We start from the raw sequence: 15,586 nt of genomic DNA, 5'->3' as shown, positions 1-15,586 counted from the left end.
CCTTCGAAATAAATATTTCTGTAGTTTGGTCATGGACCATACAACGGCGAGAGATTCTTTTTCCACAGTAGAGTAGTTTTGCTCTGTTTTGTTCAGTGACCTCCTTAGATAAAAAATAGGCCGTAGTACTTTGTCCACTTCTTGCATTACACATACACCTAATCCATAATTTGAAGCATCCGTTACTAGTGTTTGTGTCTTATCAAAGTTAGGTGCATTAAGCGTTACTTCCTGTTCAAAGTACTGCTTTATTAGCTATAAAGCATCTTGACATTCTTTAGACCAACTTATTGTTCTACTGCTGTCCTTGGTAATTAGCTGTCTTAGGAGGTAGAGTTATATCTGAGTACTTGGGTATGAATTTGCTGTAGAAATTAAATAGACCCAATACACATTTGACTTCTTTCTTGGTTTTAGGAATCTGTAAGTTGAGAATTTTATTTTTATTTACGTCAGTAGGTCTAATTTGATTTTTGCCTAATTTGAATCCCAAAAAATTCATTTCTTCATTTGCAAATTTCAACTTTTCAGGTGCAATAGTCGCGCCATGCTCCCTTAATTTTGTTAGTACCTCTGTAACTGAATGTATATGTGTCTTGATATCCTTGGAATGGATAATTATGTCATCTACAAAATGTACGACATTCTTTATATCTGCCAGCATTATTCTCATAAATCTGGAGAATGTTGCTGTTGAATTTACTAGGCCAAAGGGCATAACATTCCACTAAAATAATCCTTCATCAGTTGTAAACGCTGTGTATTGTTTGGATTCCTCTTCCATACCTATTTGCCAAAAACCTCGGTTTAAGTCCAGATGAGTGAAAATTGTTGAATTCCCTATCTCGTCTAATAGTTCACTGGTATCTCTCAATGGTTCTGCGTCTAATTTTGTGATTTTATTCAATTCTATATATACACAGCAAATTCTTACTTTTCCATTCTTCTTTTTTTACTATCACCATTGGTGAAGCTACAAATGAATTCGAGCGTTGTATTTTGTTAGTTTCGATCAAATTATCTAATTCTTTCTTCACTGCATCTCTGTATGCATAAGGTACTGTATATTGTTTCTTTTTTAAATTAGCATCCTTGTTTAACTCTATAGCATGTGTAATCGTTCTTGTGTAGTTGACAATGACCTGTTTGCCATCTCTCCCTTAAATTGTATGTGTAGCTACTAGCTTTGCTACTATAATGATTTCCTAGATTTCGTGTAACTTGTCTTACTTCATTTGTTTTAATATTAGTTTTTTCTTGACCATTATACTTATTCTCCTCTGGTTTCTGAACGACGTCACACTTTATTTGTATCATTTCTTTCTTCTCTTGTTTCTGATTTACGTCGTAGTTTTCTTAATTTGTTTTCGTTCACATGGTTTATCAACCGAGTTAATACAAATATTATGGCATTGCCTTGGCCTCTCATAATATGTCTTGGTTCGGTATCTTTCATTAGTATAGCCTACCTCTTCACATTATTGTAGTTCTGATTGGAACTTGATACATTCTTTCTTAAATACTTGATGTTACTGTATTTCCCACATAACTTTCTTTGTACAAAATTGTTTCTTCTCTGATTTGCCAACCTATGCCAACATTGATCTTGGTAATGACATGTTTTTCCGCAGTAAAAACATCTAGATTTTGGCTTCTTATTGACATGGTGACTGTATCCATAGTTTGCTAAATTTCTTTTAGTTTCAGTTTGTGCATTAATGACATTGTAGTTTCTAGTTATTTTTTCACCTTCCTTAGCTTCCTTGTACTTCTTTATTGATTCTAATTCACACATATATTTCTGTGTCAATTTCTCCATTTCTTAGTTAAATTTATTCTTGGGTTCTAGTATCTCCTCTTTATAGTTTGACTCTAATTTTTTAAGTAAATCTTCAATAGGTACGTTCTCTTCATTGTTGCTTATTACGTTGACTGCTTCGTTAATCATCATTAGTTTATCATGATTCCTGCTATTCTCCGATGGACTTATTAAATCATCACTGCCATTCACGGATGGGCTTGTTTCTTGTTGATTGCCATTCTCTGATGGACTTATTTCTTGTTGACTGCCATTCTCTGATGGACTTATTTCTTCTTGACTGCCATTCTCTGATGGACTTATTAAATCATCACTGCCATTCACGGATGGGCTTGTTTCTTGTTGATTGCCATTCTCTGATGGACTTATTTCTTGTTGACTGCCATTCTCTGATGGACTTATTTCTTCTTGACTGCCATTCTCTGATGGACTTACGGTAAAACTTCTACCAATATTCTTGCGTACCTGCGTATCAGTCAAAAGAGTCAATCTTAAGACTTTCTAATGTATCTGTCACCTTGAAATCATTATTAAGTTCACCGACTATTTTATCCTAGGGTTTCAATTCTTCCTGGATTATGTTACTCTGTTCTTCATTCCAAATGTTGCCAATATTTACTTCTTCATGTTCTGCCTGTTGACTTTCGAATTTTGGTTCATATGTGTATGTAAAATCTCTTAATCTATAATGCATTATTTCTACCTCATCGACTAATTCTTTCATTACTTTTTCATGGGCTAGTCTAGCCTTCTTCTTCTTCTTCTTCTTCTTCTTCTGCTTCCTAATTTTCTCTTTTTCTCTTTCCTTTCTCTTTCGAGTTGATTGGTTGCCCAGGCTATGCTGTCTTCTGAACTCAATCCGCTTTCCTCCGCTATAAATATTAATTTATCAAAATTTGACATGATTTGTTTTTCCTTAGTTTCAGCCCTTTTATCTGCTCTCTGTTTTCTGTTTCTTTTTTTCCGCTTTCCTTTTGGTTTTACAGTCTCCTCTGCTTTATCTACTTCTGACATTTCTTCTTCTTTTTGCAGGTTTTTTAATAAAATGTGTAAGGTACTTTCATATCGGTCTGGATTCTCTCCCATATTATATTCCCATACTTCCTCTATGTAGGCCAATGTTTCTCCATCTAATCTCATTCCTAGTTTCTCACCCACCTGTATAAATGTTGCAAAACCTGACATTTTTATAATGTTACTCTTCCTGAAATAATCAATCACAATCACTGAATACTTGTTACATAAAATGTAAAGAAATAGAATTATTAGTTTACAATTTGTATTGTGATTAATGTAACACTATGCTTTTTTTGTTTCTGGCTTGTCAGTTGATATCAGACATCTGGTAATCCATAGTATATACATATATATATACGTCCAAAAATAGTAACGTTCACTTTGATAATAAATTCCAAATAGTTGAAGAAAATTTCAAAATAGTTCCAGTAGCCTTTTTAGAGTAGAAATGTGTCCAGCTTTAGATAAGACAGCTTTAGGAACAGTTTGAGAACAGTTACAAATAATAAACTTGATCTGTTAATCCACAGTAGAAAAAACACTAATACTTGATCAGCTAAATCCAAATAGAAATTTGATCAGCTAATCCAGATAGAATATACATGTAACAATGCCTGTTACAGACGATCTGTATTCGACATTGGTGAGACAATGTCGAAAAGTATGTGATTTCAATTATCACGTTGATAACCTGACTTGAATACAATATATATGATGCTGTAGATTTCCATAACTTCAATCTCTAATAAGAATATTAGAAAAAACGTTGATTATTTCTGACTTCAATAACAACATCAATCTAACAACTTGAGTATACGCCTACTTCAGACTCCAATGTATCAAATGTGGACCACTTTTGACAATAATTTATCAGCTTCTTCAACCACTTCTGATAATAATGTAGCAACAAATTTTTCAACTACTTCTGATAATGTAACACACGTGTTACCACTTCTGACACCAATGTAACAACAGTAATATCCATTGTTGATAGGATGATATGGTTGTTGTTGTGGGTTCGTTTGAAACACTAACACAACAGTAGTTTGCAACTTTAAACTTTATTTACAATATCCACAATGAAATGATAATAATCCATAGTTATGATAGTAGAAGAAAAACTGTTATAGTACAATCAAGAAGCAAAGTAACGTGGTGACATCCTACTACACATTCACAGGCAAGCACACCTCGTTCATCTTGCGCTCTACCTTTTATACACAACTTTCTCTCTCCTTACGTCAATGAGCGATCTCACAAAAGCATGGAAAAATACATGACGAGTCGCTCAGACAGTCCTTCCGTTAGCCAGGTACTCTACATTCATGCAACTTCATGTAAAACCCAATATAATAAACATTCCCAATAATACAGTCTATGACAGCACTTTTTTCCCGTTTGCGCTTTTTTCCGTTTGCCCTTTTTTGTGTTTGCGCTTTTTTCTGTTTGCGCTTTTTGTTTTGCGCTTTTTTTCCGTTGCGCTTTTTTCCGTTTTTCTTTCTGGTCACCTGTCTCTTTTTATGATAATCTTGCGGCAATTTTGTCAAAGCTGCAAAATTGGCGAAGAAAAATAAATCTTGGAAATATTGCCATGTTTGAGAAACTCTGCAGTGTGGTAGATGACTCTGTGAGATAAATAAATGATTTGAAGGAGGATTCTGGACATCTTGAATCTCTTGAAAACGAACTGCGGCGTTATTTCAATGAGCTGAGAAAAGAATAATCTGCATTGACTCGCTACCCATTCTCTTGCCCTTGATGTTGCCAACTTTTACCATGAATTAGAAGATAAATTATTGGATTAGTGGAAGGATTCCGCGTCACGTAAAGTATTTAAAGAAAACCTTCTCACACAATTTTAGTGTAGTATGCACCATTGATACCCAAACGTGACTCTGCTTGCTTTTTGAGTTTTAGTTACTTTAGTGTCTTCATATCTTTGCGAGAATAAAGTTTCAACATTTATCCAATTGAAAACAAAACAAAGAAATAAATTAAATGTCGAGAATGGCATGAGGTTGGCGTTAACAAAAACTCAACCACGAATGTTGAGACTAGTAAATAACATGTATTTTCACTCAGCGAATTAAACGGTTATCAAGAAAAATGTAGAATTGAAAATCTACTAGAAAATCTTAGTGCATATTAATTTCTTTACTAATTTTGACTTGTTATTTCTACGGAGGTCGCGGGTTACTTACTTCTTATAAAAGGGGGTCGCCACTCGAAGCATTTTGGGAAACACTGGTATAGCATAACAATATAGCATTTATTCCAACCACTAACCGTTTAATATAATCACCCCTCATAATATACAACACGAAACCCACCCTTCGGAAAAACTATGATGCATGAAAAAAAATAAAAATAACTTTTCAATAATATCATCATAGTATTGAAAGTCTCTTATTAAATCTTCATAATAACCAACATCAAAAATGTCTTAATAGATTAATGCTTTCTACCATATTGTAGTGCAATTTTTTAAATTAATTTTTATTTTATCTATAGGGGCAAAAATCCTAACTTTTCCTCTCTTGCCAGAAGCACCCTTTTCTTACCCCACCCACCACGGGTGCGACACTGCATCAAAGAAGTAAAGAATTCATTTGATATTTTCATCCCCTCATTGATAAGCAATTGAATACTCAATCGGGTTGTCCTTATGCCTGACTCAAAACTTGCTATTTTCTTTGTTTTGGCAAAATAATTATGCCAATGATTTTGTTTTTATTTATATCATTTCGCCTTTTTTTACTTTCTCGTATATACGAAGTATAGAGAAAGTCTTGTAATTGTGCAAAAAAAAAATCGAGATTTTTACAAATCTCGACTATTTTACACCTCACTGATACGGAAAAACATAAATTTGCAATCTTGTCCGTATGTCTGTGTGTCTGCCTGTGTGTGTGTGTGTATCTGTCTGTCTGCCTGTCTGTGTGTAAACACGATAACTTGAGTACCGTTACAGCTAGGATGATGAAATTTTATATATAAGTATTTTATCAAAATCGTAGATCCGTATCAACTTCTGAGCGATTTTTGATAACCGGAAAAGGTACTTTTTCTTCTTTGAATTTTTCAAAAGCCTATAACTTGAGAACTTTTTCAGATAGATAAACGAAATTTCACGTGTAAGTAAAAGATCTAATTCTCTACCTTCTGTCAAATTTTGAGTAATTTCCGTTGACCGGAAGTACTAATTTACGCTATTTCCGATTTATCAAAAAACGCATGTAAATTTATAAAGTACTAATAATATTGCGCACTATTATGCACATTTTGTTTTGGCGTTCGCTTGGTGCACAGTAATTCATTTTTCTATGATATTCTTTTTTTATTTTTACAAGCTTTTATTTAACTCACTTCCTCGTCAGTCGTCAGTCGTAAGTCTGTCTAGACCGAAACGCAGGAGTGAAAATTCGGAAACTTCTACTTGACCGATACGATTCACACTTGGCACGTGGGTCAAGACATGAAGACAATGCAATCTGAAACTATATTTGACTTAATTGGATGCCTAATTAATTTTTTATGAATTAATTAAAATTTGGACCGAATTAGTAGGCATGTCTAGCCAACCACACCACACGCGTCATCACCTTCAATAGCTGCGCCATCACGTAATGGCTGCGTTCAAAAACCATTGCGCGCCTACTGAACGTGATGTTCAGTAGGCGCGCAATGGTTTTTAGTCATGTAACTCTATTGTAAATAAAACATGTAAAGTACTGAAAAAAATTCATAAAAAACGTTTTAATAACAAGCTTTTATGTAATGATGCACTAAAAAGTAGAAAATAAATTATATACTACTATTTAAATAACTATAAAGAAAAGCGTGGGTGTCTTCCTTAACATTAGTAAAGGTATCCAATAGATACTAAAGTGACCCACGCTTTTCTTTATAGTTATTTAAATAGTAGTCTATAATTTATTTTCTACTTTTTAGTGCATCATTACATAAAAGCTTGTTATTAAAACGTTTTTTATGAATTTTTTTTTAAAAAGTTTAAGTAATTAAAAATCATGTCTTTATTCCAAGTTATATAAGAATACTAGTCGTCCCGGCCAGGTCCTGCTCTGGCTTCTGTGAAAAACCTTTCAGTTAAAGACCATTACCTGTGTGTTTAGTAATCATCATAAACCCGGCACTGCCCACTCAAACTACAACCAACCAAAACCAAAACAACAAAACGCAAACATAACGCTAACACAATTACAAGTACAAAAACCTAACAACAAACCCAACCACAACCACAAACACAAACACAAATACAAACACAAAGAAAAAGCAAATAAAAAAGCAAACGAAAACAAATACCTAACAACAAACCCAACCACAACCACAAACACCAATACGAACACAAAGAAAAAAAACGAAAAAGCAAACGAAAACAAACCAAATCCAAATGCAAAACCAACCACAAACACAAACACAAAGACAAAAACACAAACGAAAAAGCAAACGAAAACAAACCAAATCCAAAGGCAAAACCAACCACAAACACAAATACAAACACAAAACCAAAAAAAAAACACAAACGAAAACGAAAAACGAAAGAACAAAAACTAACCAAATCAAAACGCAACCACTAACGCAAACCCAACCTAAACACAAAGAAAACACAAACGCGAACATAAACGCAAAGTGCTCACAGTCTAGCCCGGGGCAGAATCGCCTGTTTCAGCTTAATAAACGACTATAGTACCCCAACTTATTCATAGTCTTTTGCAATCACTTAAACGAACGTAGGTGCCAAACCAAACCAAATGAACAATTATAATACTCCAAGCTTATCCGTAAAATACCTACAACATTTGCACATGATCAATCCCCACTAATTATGTAATTATTTTTTTCCCAACACCAAAACAAAGTAATAAAAAGTAAATTCTTTTCCACTAATGCAATGTTTTATAAAGGGAAGTAATTGTGTTTTCCTAATTTATCAAAGGGAAGTAAGTGCTAAAGGACTAAATATAAATAATTTTCAGACATAATTAGAATTATTGTAAAAGATGATATCTTTTTGAAATTAAGTTTAATGTTTAATGAACATGCCGACAATATTAAATCTAAAAAAAAAAAAAAAAAAAAACATTCTAAATAATCGGTCTGATACAGACAAAAATTAAATCTAGACCCTAGTAATTAGTTAATTAGTTAGTTTCATCAAATAAAAAATAGACATGTCTTTGTACGGCAAGCGGAATCAGAATCAGTTAGACCAGTGGTTCCCAACCTTTTTCGAGTGGCGACCCCCTTTATAAAAAGTAAGTGACCCGCGACCCCCATAGAATTAAAAAGCCGAAATTAGTATGGAAATTAACAAGCACTAAATTAAGATTTTCTAGTAGACTTTCAATGTTAACTACCCTTGATAACTGTTTTAATACCATGTGTAAAATTGCGTGTTATTTACTAAACATTCGCGGTTAAGTTTTTGTTAACGCCAACCTATTTCATTATCAACATTCAATTTATTCCTTAATTTTGTTTTTAATCGGAGAATAGTGTTGAAAATCTATTCTCGAAAAGTCAATCAATATTACGTTTGGGTATGAATGGTGAATACTACACCAAAATTGTGTGTGCAGTTTTTCATCTTGCGCGGAATCATTCTGCAAATCAAAGATTTCATCTTGTAATTCATCGGGAATACTGGCAACATCAAGGGAAGAAGAGAATGGGTAATGCGTCAATGCAGATTTTTCTTTTTTCAGCGCAGAGAAATAGTTCGTTTTCAAGAGATTCAAAATGCCCAGAAATCGCTTCTTTCAAAATGTTAATTATCTCACAAACAGATTCATCTACTTCATTGCAGAGTTCTCAAACATGGCAATATTTCCAAGATTTATTTTCTTCGCCGATTTTGCAGCTTTGATAAAAATGCCCCGAGATTATCATGGAAAGTGATAATATGCGTTCATTTTCCCTGAAGCTTCAGGTTAAGCTTATGTTGATGTTCGAATACATCTGCTAGGTATGATACTCTCTCCAACCACTCTATGTCGTTTTAAGTATACCAAAAGGGTCTTGTTTCATTTTTACTTCGAAGGACAACTTGATTTCAGCTTTCAATTTCACAACACGATTTACATTTCCTTTTGACAGCCAGCGTGATGTAGTGTAGAAAAGCAGAACCTCGTGATCTTTATTAATGTATTTGCACAGTTCTTTGAAAGCTCCAGATTTAATATAAGTTACGACTTTTACTAGCAATGGAGTCTTGGTGGCGAGGGCAGTGGTTAGAGAGCTAAATCTTTTCTGTTTTCTGAAAGCCCGATTTTGACCAAAACATAGATGGCGCACCATTTGTTCAAACCCCCACAGCCGTTTTAACCCATTTTAATCATCCAGTTTCGAAAAACGTATTTATTTTTTCCATGCTATCTTCAAAAAATAGCAACTCTTCTTTTCTATCATCTGAATGAATATAGACAAAGACCAACAACTGCGATCACGAACTCAAGTCTGTTGATTTATCAACTTGAAAAGCAAACAATGGTGAAAGCTTGATTTCAATACAAATGTGTTATTTAACATCTACGGACATGTCTGCTATAAGCCGCTGAATATTATTATTAGGCAGGGATATTTGTTGCATCTTTACTGCACTGGAATCCCCAAGAATTAACTTCACCATCCTCAACATGCAGCGTTTGATGAGATTTTCTCCTATTGTGTTTTTTTTTTTTGCTTGACATTTTCTATCGTGACTTCATGTGATGCTTGCACTAATGCTGTGTTTCCTTGGTGAAAACTTCCAGTTCGATCAAGTCTCTGACGTTTGCAATTAGCTTCATGTCGACGAAAGAACTCTATATCCGAATGACTCGTCTCAAATGACGTTTTAGTTTTGAAGAGTTCATAAACTCGTGACTGAGAACAACTTTGTACAGTATTGAGTAATAATTGATTCTTCTCTATTTCATTTCCAGTGATGTTAGTAAAGCCGAATTTCAGATATTCTTCTAAATATTTATTTTTTTTGTTTCTCATTACTAAGGTTTAGTATACCAGTTGGCGACCCCCCAGAAAGCCCTTCGCGACCCCCAAGGGGGTCGCGACCCCCAGGTTGGGAACCCGTGAGTTAGACGAATTGGAAGAGGGCATGGATTTGCTGAGCTTGAAGGTGTCCCATTTAAATTGTCAGAAAGTTTATAGCATAGCAAAACTTTAACAAATGCATTCTATCAGCTGGAATCCAATATGGAAAATTTCAAAGTGAATGACAATGTTTACCCTTATACATTTGAGCTAGAAAGAAAAGTATTGTCAAACATGTCTACAAATTTTCGATAATTGTCAATTTTGTTTTCAACTACTGCATTATTAATAAATATTATTATATGCTTTTAAATGTTTTGTAATTTAAAACTAAAAAAATAAATATTTCTTTTATATTATTATTGCAAAAAAATAATCACTCCCTGTTTATTTCTAGACAATTTTATGTTCATAGATCTAGCCAGCTTTTGAACCTCGCCATGGCTCAAAACGGCGACCATGGAAGCGGTCTGCTGGCATTTGACCTCAAAACAGAAAATCCACAAGTGGAGTATCCAGATTTAGAAGTGCGGAATTTGGTCGGCAATCAACAGGCTAGTACTTATGGGCCGTCTTTCACTGGGCGTCACCATCCCATCTTGGATGGACAGTCTTTAGCCGGACATCAACAACAAAGAACGGATGGACTGTCATTAGCAGAAGATCAAAAAGTCGCTGGCTGTAATTTGGAGTCTCCGACTGAAATTCACGACATAAGTCAGAAACTTCATGAAAGTCCGAGTCCTTCTAAAGCCAGCTACGAATTAGTGAAGATAGAAATGTTACAGATAGCAGAAGGGGAGCAGATGGAGGACTCTAGCAGCGAGAGTGAGACGGACGTTGAAACGGAAAAAACACGAACTTTGACCTTTCATGTTTACGCTGCCAGAAGCCGATGCTTCAAGCTGTGCCGAGAGAGAGGCTCAGCCCTAAAGAAGGCACGTCACGTGACTTGTCTGCTCTTGTACATCTCCTACTTTGTGTACGCTATGTACCTTCACCACAGTGACGGCACATCCACAGGACTTATTGTCCTGACAGCTGTCCTGGTCCTTGCCTTGTCCTATCGTTACCTGCCTGTCGATCGTGTGACGTCAAAGATACGCAAGTTGTTTTCCAAGCACCCTGTAGCTCTAAAACGCTTCAGACGGTACTAATTTTCTAATATCTTTAGTCTTTAATTAAGTTAGCAATCATAAAATAGCACTTTAACTAAAACAAAAAAAGATATTATTAGATCTCTTTTAAGATTAGGAATTTAAAATAATATTAAGTCATTTTTACTTTCTCGTATACGAAGTAAAGTGTATAGCGAAAGTATTGTAATCGTGAAAAAAAAAGATTTTTTAAAAATCTCGACGTTTTACACCTCCTTGAGTCTGAAAAACTTAATTTTGCAATCTTGTCTGAGTGTGTGTATGCGTGTGTGTTTGTGTGTGTGTCTGTGAACACGATAACTTGAGTATCGTTACAGCTAGGTCGATGAATTTTCATATATAAGTATTATATCAAATTTTTAGTTCTGTATTACTTATAAGCGATTTCCGGTAACCGGAAATGGCAGTTATTCTACTTTCAATTTTTCAAAAGATTATAACTTAAGTACTATTTCAGATAGATAAATGAAATTTCACATGTTAGTTAAAGATCTAATCTTATGCCTTCTGTCAAAATTTGAGTAATTTCCGTTGACCGGAAGTAGTACTTCACGCTATTTCCGATTTCTCAAAATAAGCATGTGAATTTATAAAGTACTAATAATATTCTGTACTATTATACATAGATTTTTTGGCGTTCACTTGGTACACAATTCTTTTTTCTAGGAGATTCCATTCTATTTTTAAAAGTTTAAGTAATTAAAAATATATTAAAATTATGTCTATAGGGGTAATCCATAAATGACGTCACGCTTTTTTGACGATTTTTACCCCCCCCCCCCCCCCCCACCTCCCCTCCGTTACTCGTTGTCACAAAAAGCCAGCCCCCCCCTTATATAATGACGTCACAGCTCAGCCTACAATTCCCCCTTAAAAATGCTGTTGAATATTTCTTAAAACATCGATATGTTTTCCAAAAATCTTGTCAGAACTCCGTGAAAGTGGACTATTTTGATCAATTCCTATTACAATTTATTAAAACCGTTTTCTAAAACGCGAAATAACGGCTAAAACTCGTTTTCTAACATTGCTTTTTTAGAATGCAAAAAAGTGACGTCACACTATCTCAACACCCCCTCCCCCTCATCACACACCGTCACAAAAATTTTGGACCCCCCCCCCCTTTCTTCTTCGAGTGTGAAGTCATTTATGGACGACCCCATATCCCGAAGCTTAGTGGAGATCACTTCCGTTTTATTTATTTTTTAATAACAAAGACCTAGAAAATAAAGAAAATAAAACAAATACACTAGCGTAAATTCCGACTAAAAAACTACAAATACAAAAAGCGTCTTTTTGAAAAACATGTTTTATGAAGGCAGTGAGTTCTTTAAAAAATCACATTTGCTTGAAGATTAAAGGAACAAACATTTTAATATCCAGATGTACAGCTTTGGCTTGTGTTGTGGCGACAGTGGCTACATTGGTGACAGAAGTTGTCATGGTCCGTCCTAAAAACCTCGTCTCTCTCACCGGCATGGCCGCCATGTTGCTGGGGTTTTTCATCACATCCTCACATCCCCATAAAGTAAATACTGAGTCTGGTTGTCTTTCTGTGTCTGTTTATGTCGGTGTCTGAGTTTTAGTTTATTTGTTGTGATTGTCAGTACGTCTGTGTACGTGTATGTATCAGTTAGTCTAGTCTACCGTGTAAGAAACTGGTTGTTTGGTGTTTGGTGGTTTAGTGAGTGAGTTGTTCGTATGTCGAGATGGCTGGACGCGAGGACGGTTTTAAGATGGTGCTGACTACGTTATTCCTTCATATGTCTAGGAGACAGAAACAGGTGAACTCTACTTCATCTGCCCCGTTGGTCGTCAGGTTTTGAAAATTACTATTTTTGTTTGTTTTGCCCAGGTAATCTGGCGGCCAGTGGTCACTGGTCTGTTGATGCAGTACGTGTTTGCCTTGGCTGTTCTGCGAGTTCCCGTGGTGCAGCAGATATTCCGGTGGGTGGGGGAGGTTGTCACCACTCTGGTCTCGTTCTCCAATGAAGGCGGGCAGTTTTTGTTTGGGATTGATCTCAAATCCAACGGATTTATTTTTTTTGTAAGTAAAGACCTTAGAGTCATTTTCAATAAATTTAGGAAATATTATACTCAAACCTCATGTGAAAGTTAGACCTACACTCCGAACAATCTGGATACTTTTAATGTTTTTCTTCTATAGATGACCAACAATTTTGGTACTTGCAATGTTTTTCCTCCTTAGATTATCCCTCTCATCATTTTCGTCATGGCCTTTTTATCCGTCCTTGAACAACTGGGGGTGCTTCACGTCCTGCTGCAGATACTGGGCAAGTTCCTGACCCTCTGCACAGGCGCGTCACCCGCTGAGTCCCTCAATGCCTCGGCCAACATCTTCATGGGACCAGTAAGATTTAATTAATCAGTGACTCGTGTTACGGCTGAATTTTTTTTTAAAAATCATTACTTAGAATGTACTATTTCAACGTAAGCATGTTTCTTCCATGCATCTTTTTGGGCAAATTAACTCCCCTAAACGAAATGGAAGTTATATAGAAAACATAATTTTACCCTTGTCCGCCACAATCCACCCCCCACCCCCACCCCCCCCCCCCCCCCCGAAAATATCAAGAGTGCCCCCCCCCCGTAAAAAAAAGAAACACTGAACTCAAGCATAATATTTAAAGCAACGTGTAAGCTGATTGTGATATATTTTTTCAGCTGGATTCTGTTCTAATCTTGGGGTCATATTTGAAATACCTGACGTCATCAGAGCTCCATTGCTTTATGGCTAGCACCATGGCCACAGTAACGGGAAGCTTCCTTGGTTTATTTATCGCTCTTGGGGTGAGCTGTGAGTGTGTGACTCTTTGAAAAATGTGGGTGGGTGGATGGACGACTCGATAAAAAAATTACCTACTAATTCATTATCAGTATAATTAAGATATCACTTTTAATGTAGCGTAACGCGTTGTTTCGTTGTGATTCCTGTAGAAGTGGGATATGTGAAAGATATAGATAACCCCATAACATTCTTGATACGATTTCTGCGTATATGTGAAATATAAGTATAGTTCCGATAAATGATTTTATGTGAAATAATTATCATTAAAAAAGTTTTTAAAAACCCACGTTTTCTGATTGAACTAAAAAGTAGAAAATAAATGCTATACATCACAATAATGCAAGCGATCACTCTACTATAAGCGATGAAAAACGTGGGGCGCCGAAGTAAAAGTTTTTTATCGGTCATTGTTAATATAAGATGTAAAAGTTATATTATTATTGATTAGATAATACTATTGACTTTTATTAGGGAGCTTGTAGAGAGTCAACAGTATTAGAAACTGTAAAAAATCACGGCGCCCCACGTTTTTCATTGCTTATAGTAGAGTGATCGCTTGCATTATTGTGATGTATAGCATTTATTTTCTACTTTTTAGTTCAATCAGAAAACGTGGGTTTTTTAAAACTTTTTTAATGATAATTATTTTCTACTTTTTAGTCTTTGTCTGTTTGTTTGCTTTAAAATTTTGCTATCGATTTTATCTTTTCGCATTCATTTTTTTTTTGGGTAAACGAAGACAACTCGTAAAAAACACGTGCCTTGAACCCGTGTCGAGTGGGTTAGCAATCGTGTGCCCAGCCACTCGACCATATCGTCTCCCCCATACTGGCCACCAGTTGTTACGTTCTGGTTGTTTGTACACAAACACCGCGTGACAACTAATCAGTAAGCAAAAAGAGGGAGAGTACCGAACCTTGTTTTCATCAAATTACAATTACTGGGTTATGTCCCTTTTCCCCCTCGTTTTTTGTACAATTATATAGCGGTCTAAAATTATCAATAAAATGTTTCAATGGATCAATTTAGTAATAATAACAATTGAATATTCTATTGTCTTCGGAAACAAAGCTTCCCTGAAAATTTCAGCGCGCTAGCTAACTGGGAAGTGCCCGAAATTTCGATCGCAAGATTTGATTGGAAAGACGCGAAAGCAAGTTAAAGAAAACGTGGGAAAATGGGGATAACCCATATTAAGCTATTGATTATATATCAGTAGATATGTGAAAGATGGATACAGTGATTAGATATCTGCGGGTAAGTAAAGAGTTAGGATAATCCCCATTAAATTATTGATCAGATATCTGCGGATCATCTCCTGGCAGCCTCTGTGATGTCAGCTCCAGCAGCTTTATCTTTGGCCAACCTGGCAGTCCCAGAAACAAGCAGACGTAAGGCTCTAGGGGCTGGCCAGGAGCTGGTTTTTACAAAAAGGTATGGTCAGCTTGACAACAAAAATCATTAGTCCATAGGTAAGCATAGGATACAAAGATAACAGTAGATACAAAGGTAAGCATTGGATACAAGATAAGCGTAGATACAAAGGTAAGCGTGGATACAAAGTTAAAATTTGCTACAAGGTAAGCGCTATTCCATTGGTAAGCGTGAAATCAAAGATACGTGTGGATACAAAGGCGAGCTTGGATACACCGTTACATTTACTACATAGGTAAGTGTGGATATAATGGTAAGTGTGAAAAAGAGTGACAATACTTGATACAGTTGAGAAAT

General features: G+C 35.5%; 1 protein-coding gene across 5 annotated transcripts in view; it reads left to right on the top strand.

The window, feature by feature from the left end:
• Window positions 1-265: 265 nt before the first annotated feature.
• LOC131932585 (sodium/nucleoside cotransporter 2) overlaps window positions 266-15,586 on the top strand; it is a gene marked incomplete at its 3' end in the record, with an annotated part of 15,572 nt that continues 251 nt past the window's right edge. Inside the window, 8 exon segments of one of the 5 annotated variants that reach the window (XM_059289510.1) lie at window positions 266-423; window positions 5,348-5,432; window positions 10,305-11,039; window positions 12,430-12,574; window positions 12,902-13,093; window positions 13,256-13,417; window positions 13,732-13,857; window positions 15,156-15,289. In XM_059289510.1, the coding sequence (XP_059145493.1) occupies window positions 10,330-11,039; window positions 12,430-12,574; window positions 12,902-13,093; window positions 13,256-13,417; window positions 13,732-13,857; window positions 15,156-15,289 (1,469 nt within the window). 5 annotated transcript variants of the gene reach the window in all.

Source organism: Physella acuta, unplaced genomic scaffold, assembly GCF_028476545.2.
Source record: "Physella acuta isolate Inbredline_101_S28 unplaced genomic scaffold, ASM2847654v3 ptg002223l, whole genome shotgun sequence".
Lineage (NCBI taxonomy): Eukaryota > Metazoa > Mollusca > Gastropoda > Physidae > Physella > Physella acuta.
The sequence above is the reverse complement of the archived record's forward strand: the minus strand, read 5'-3'. Positions and strand labels throughout refer to the sequence as shown.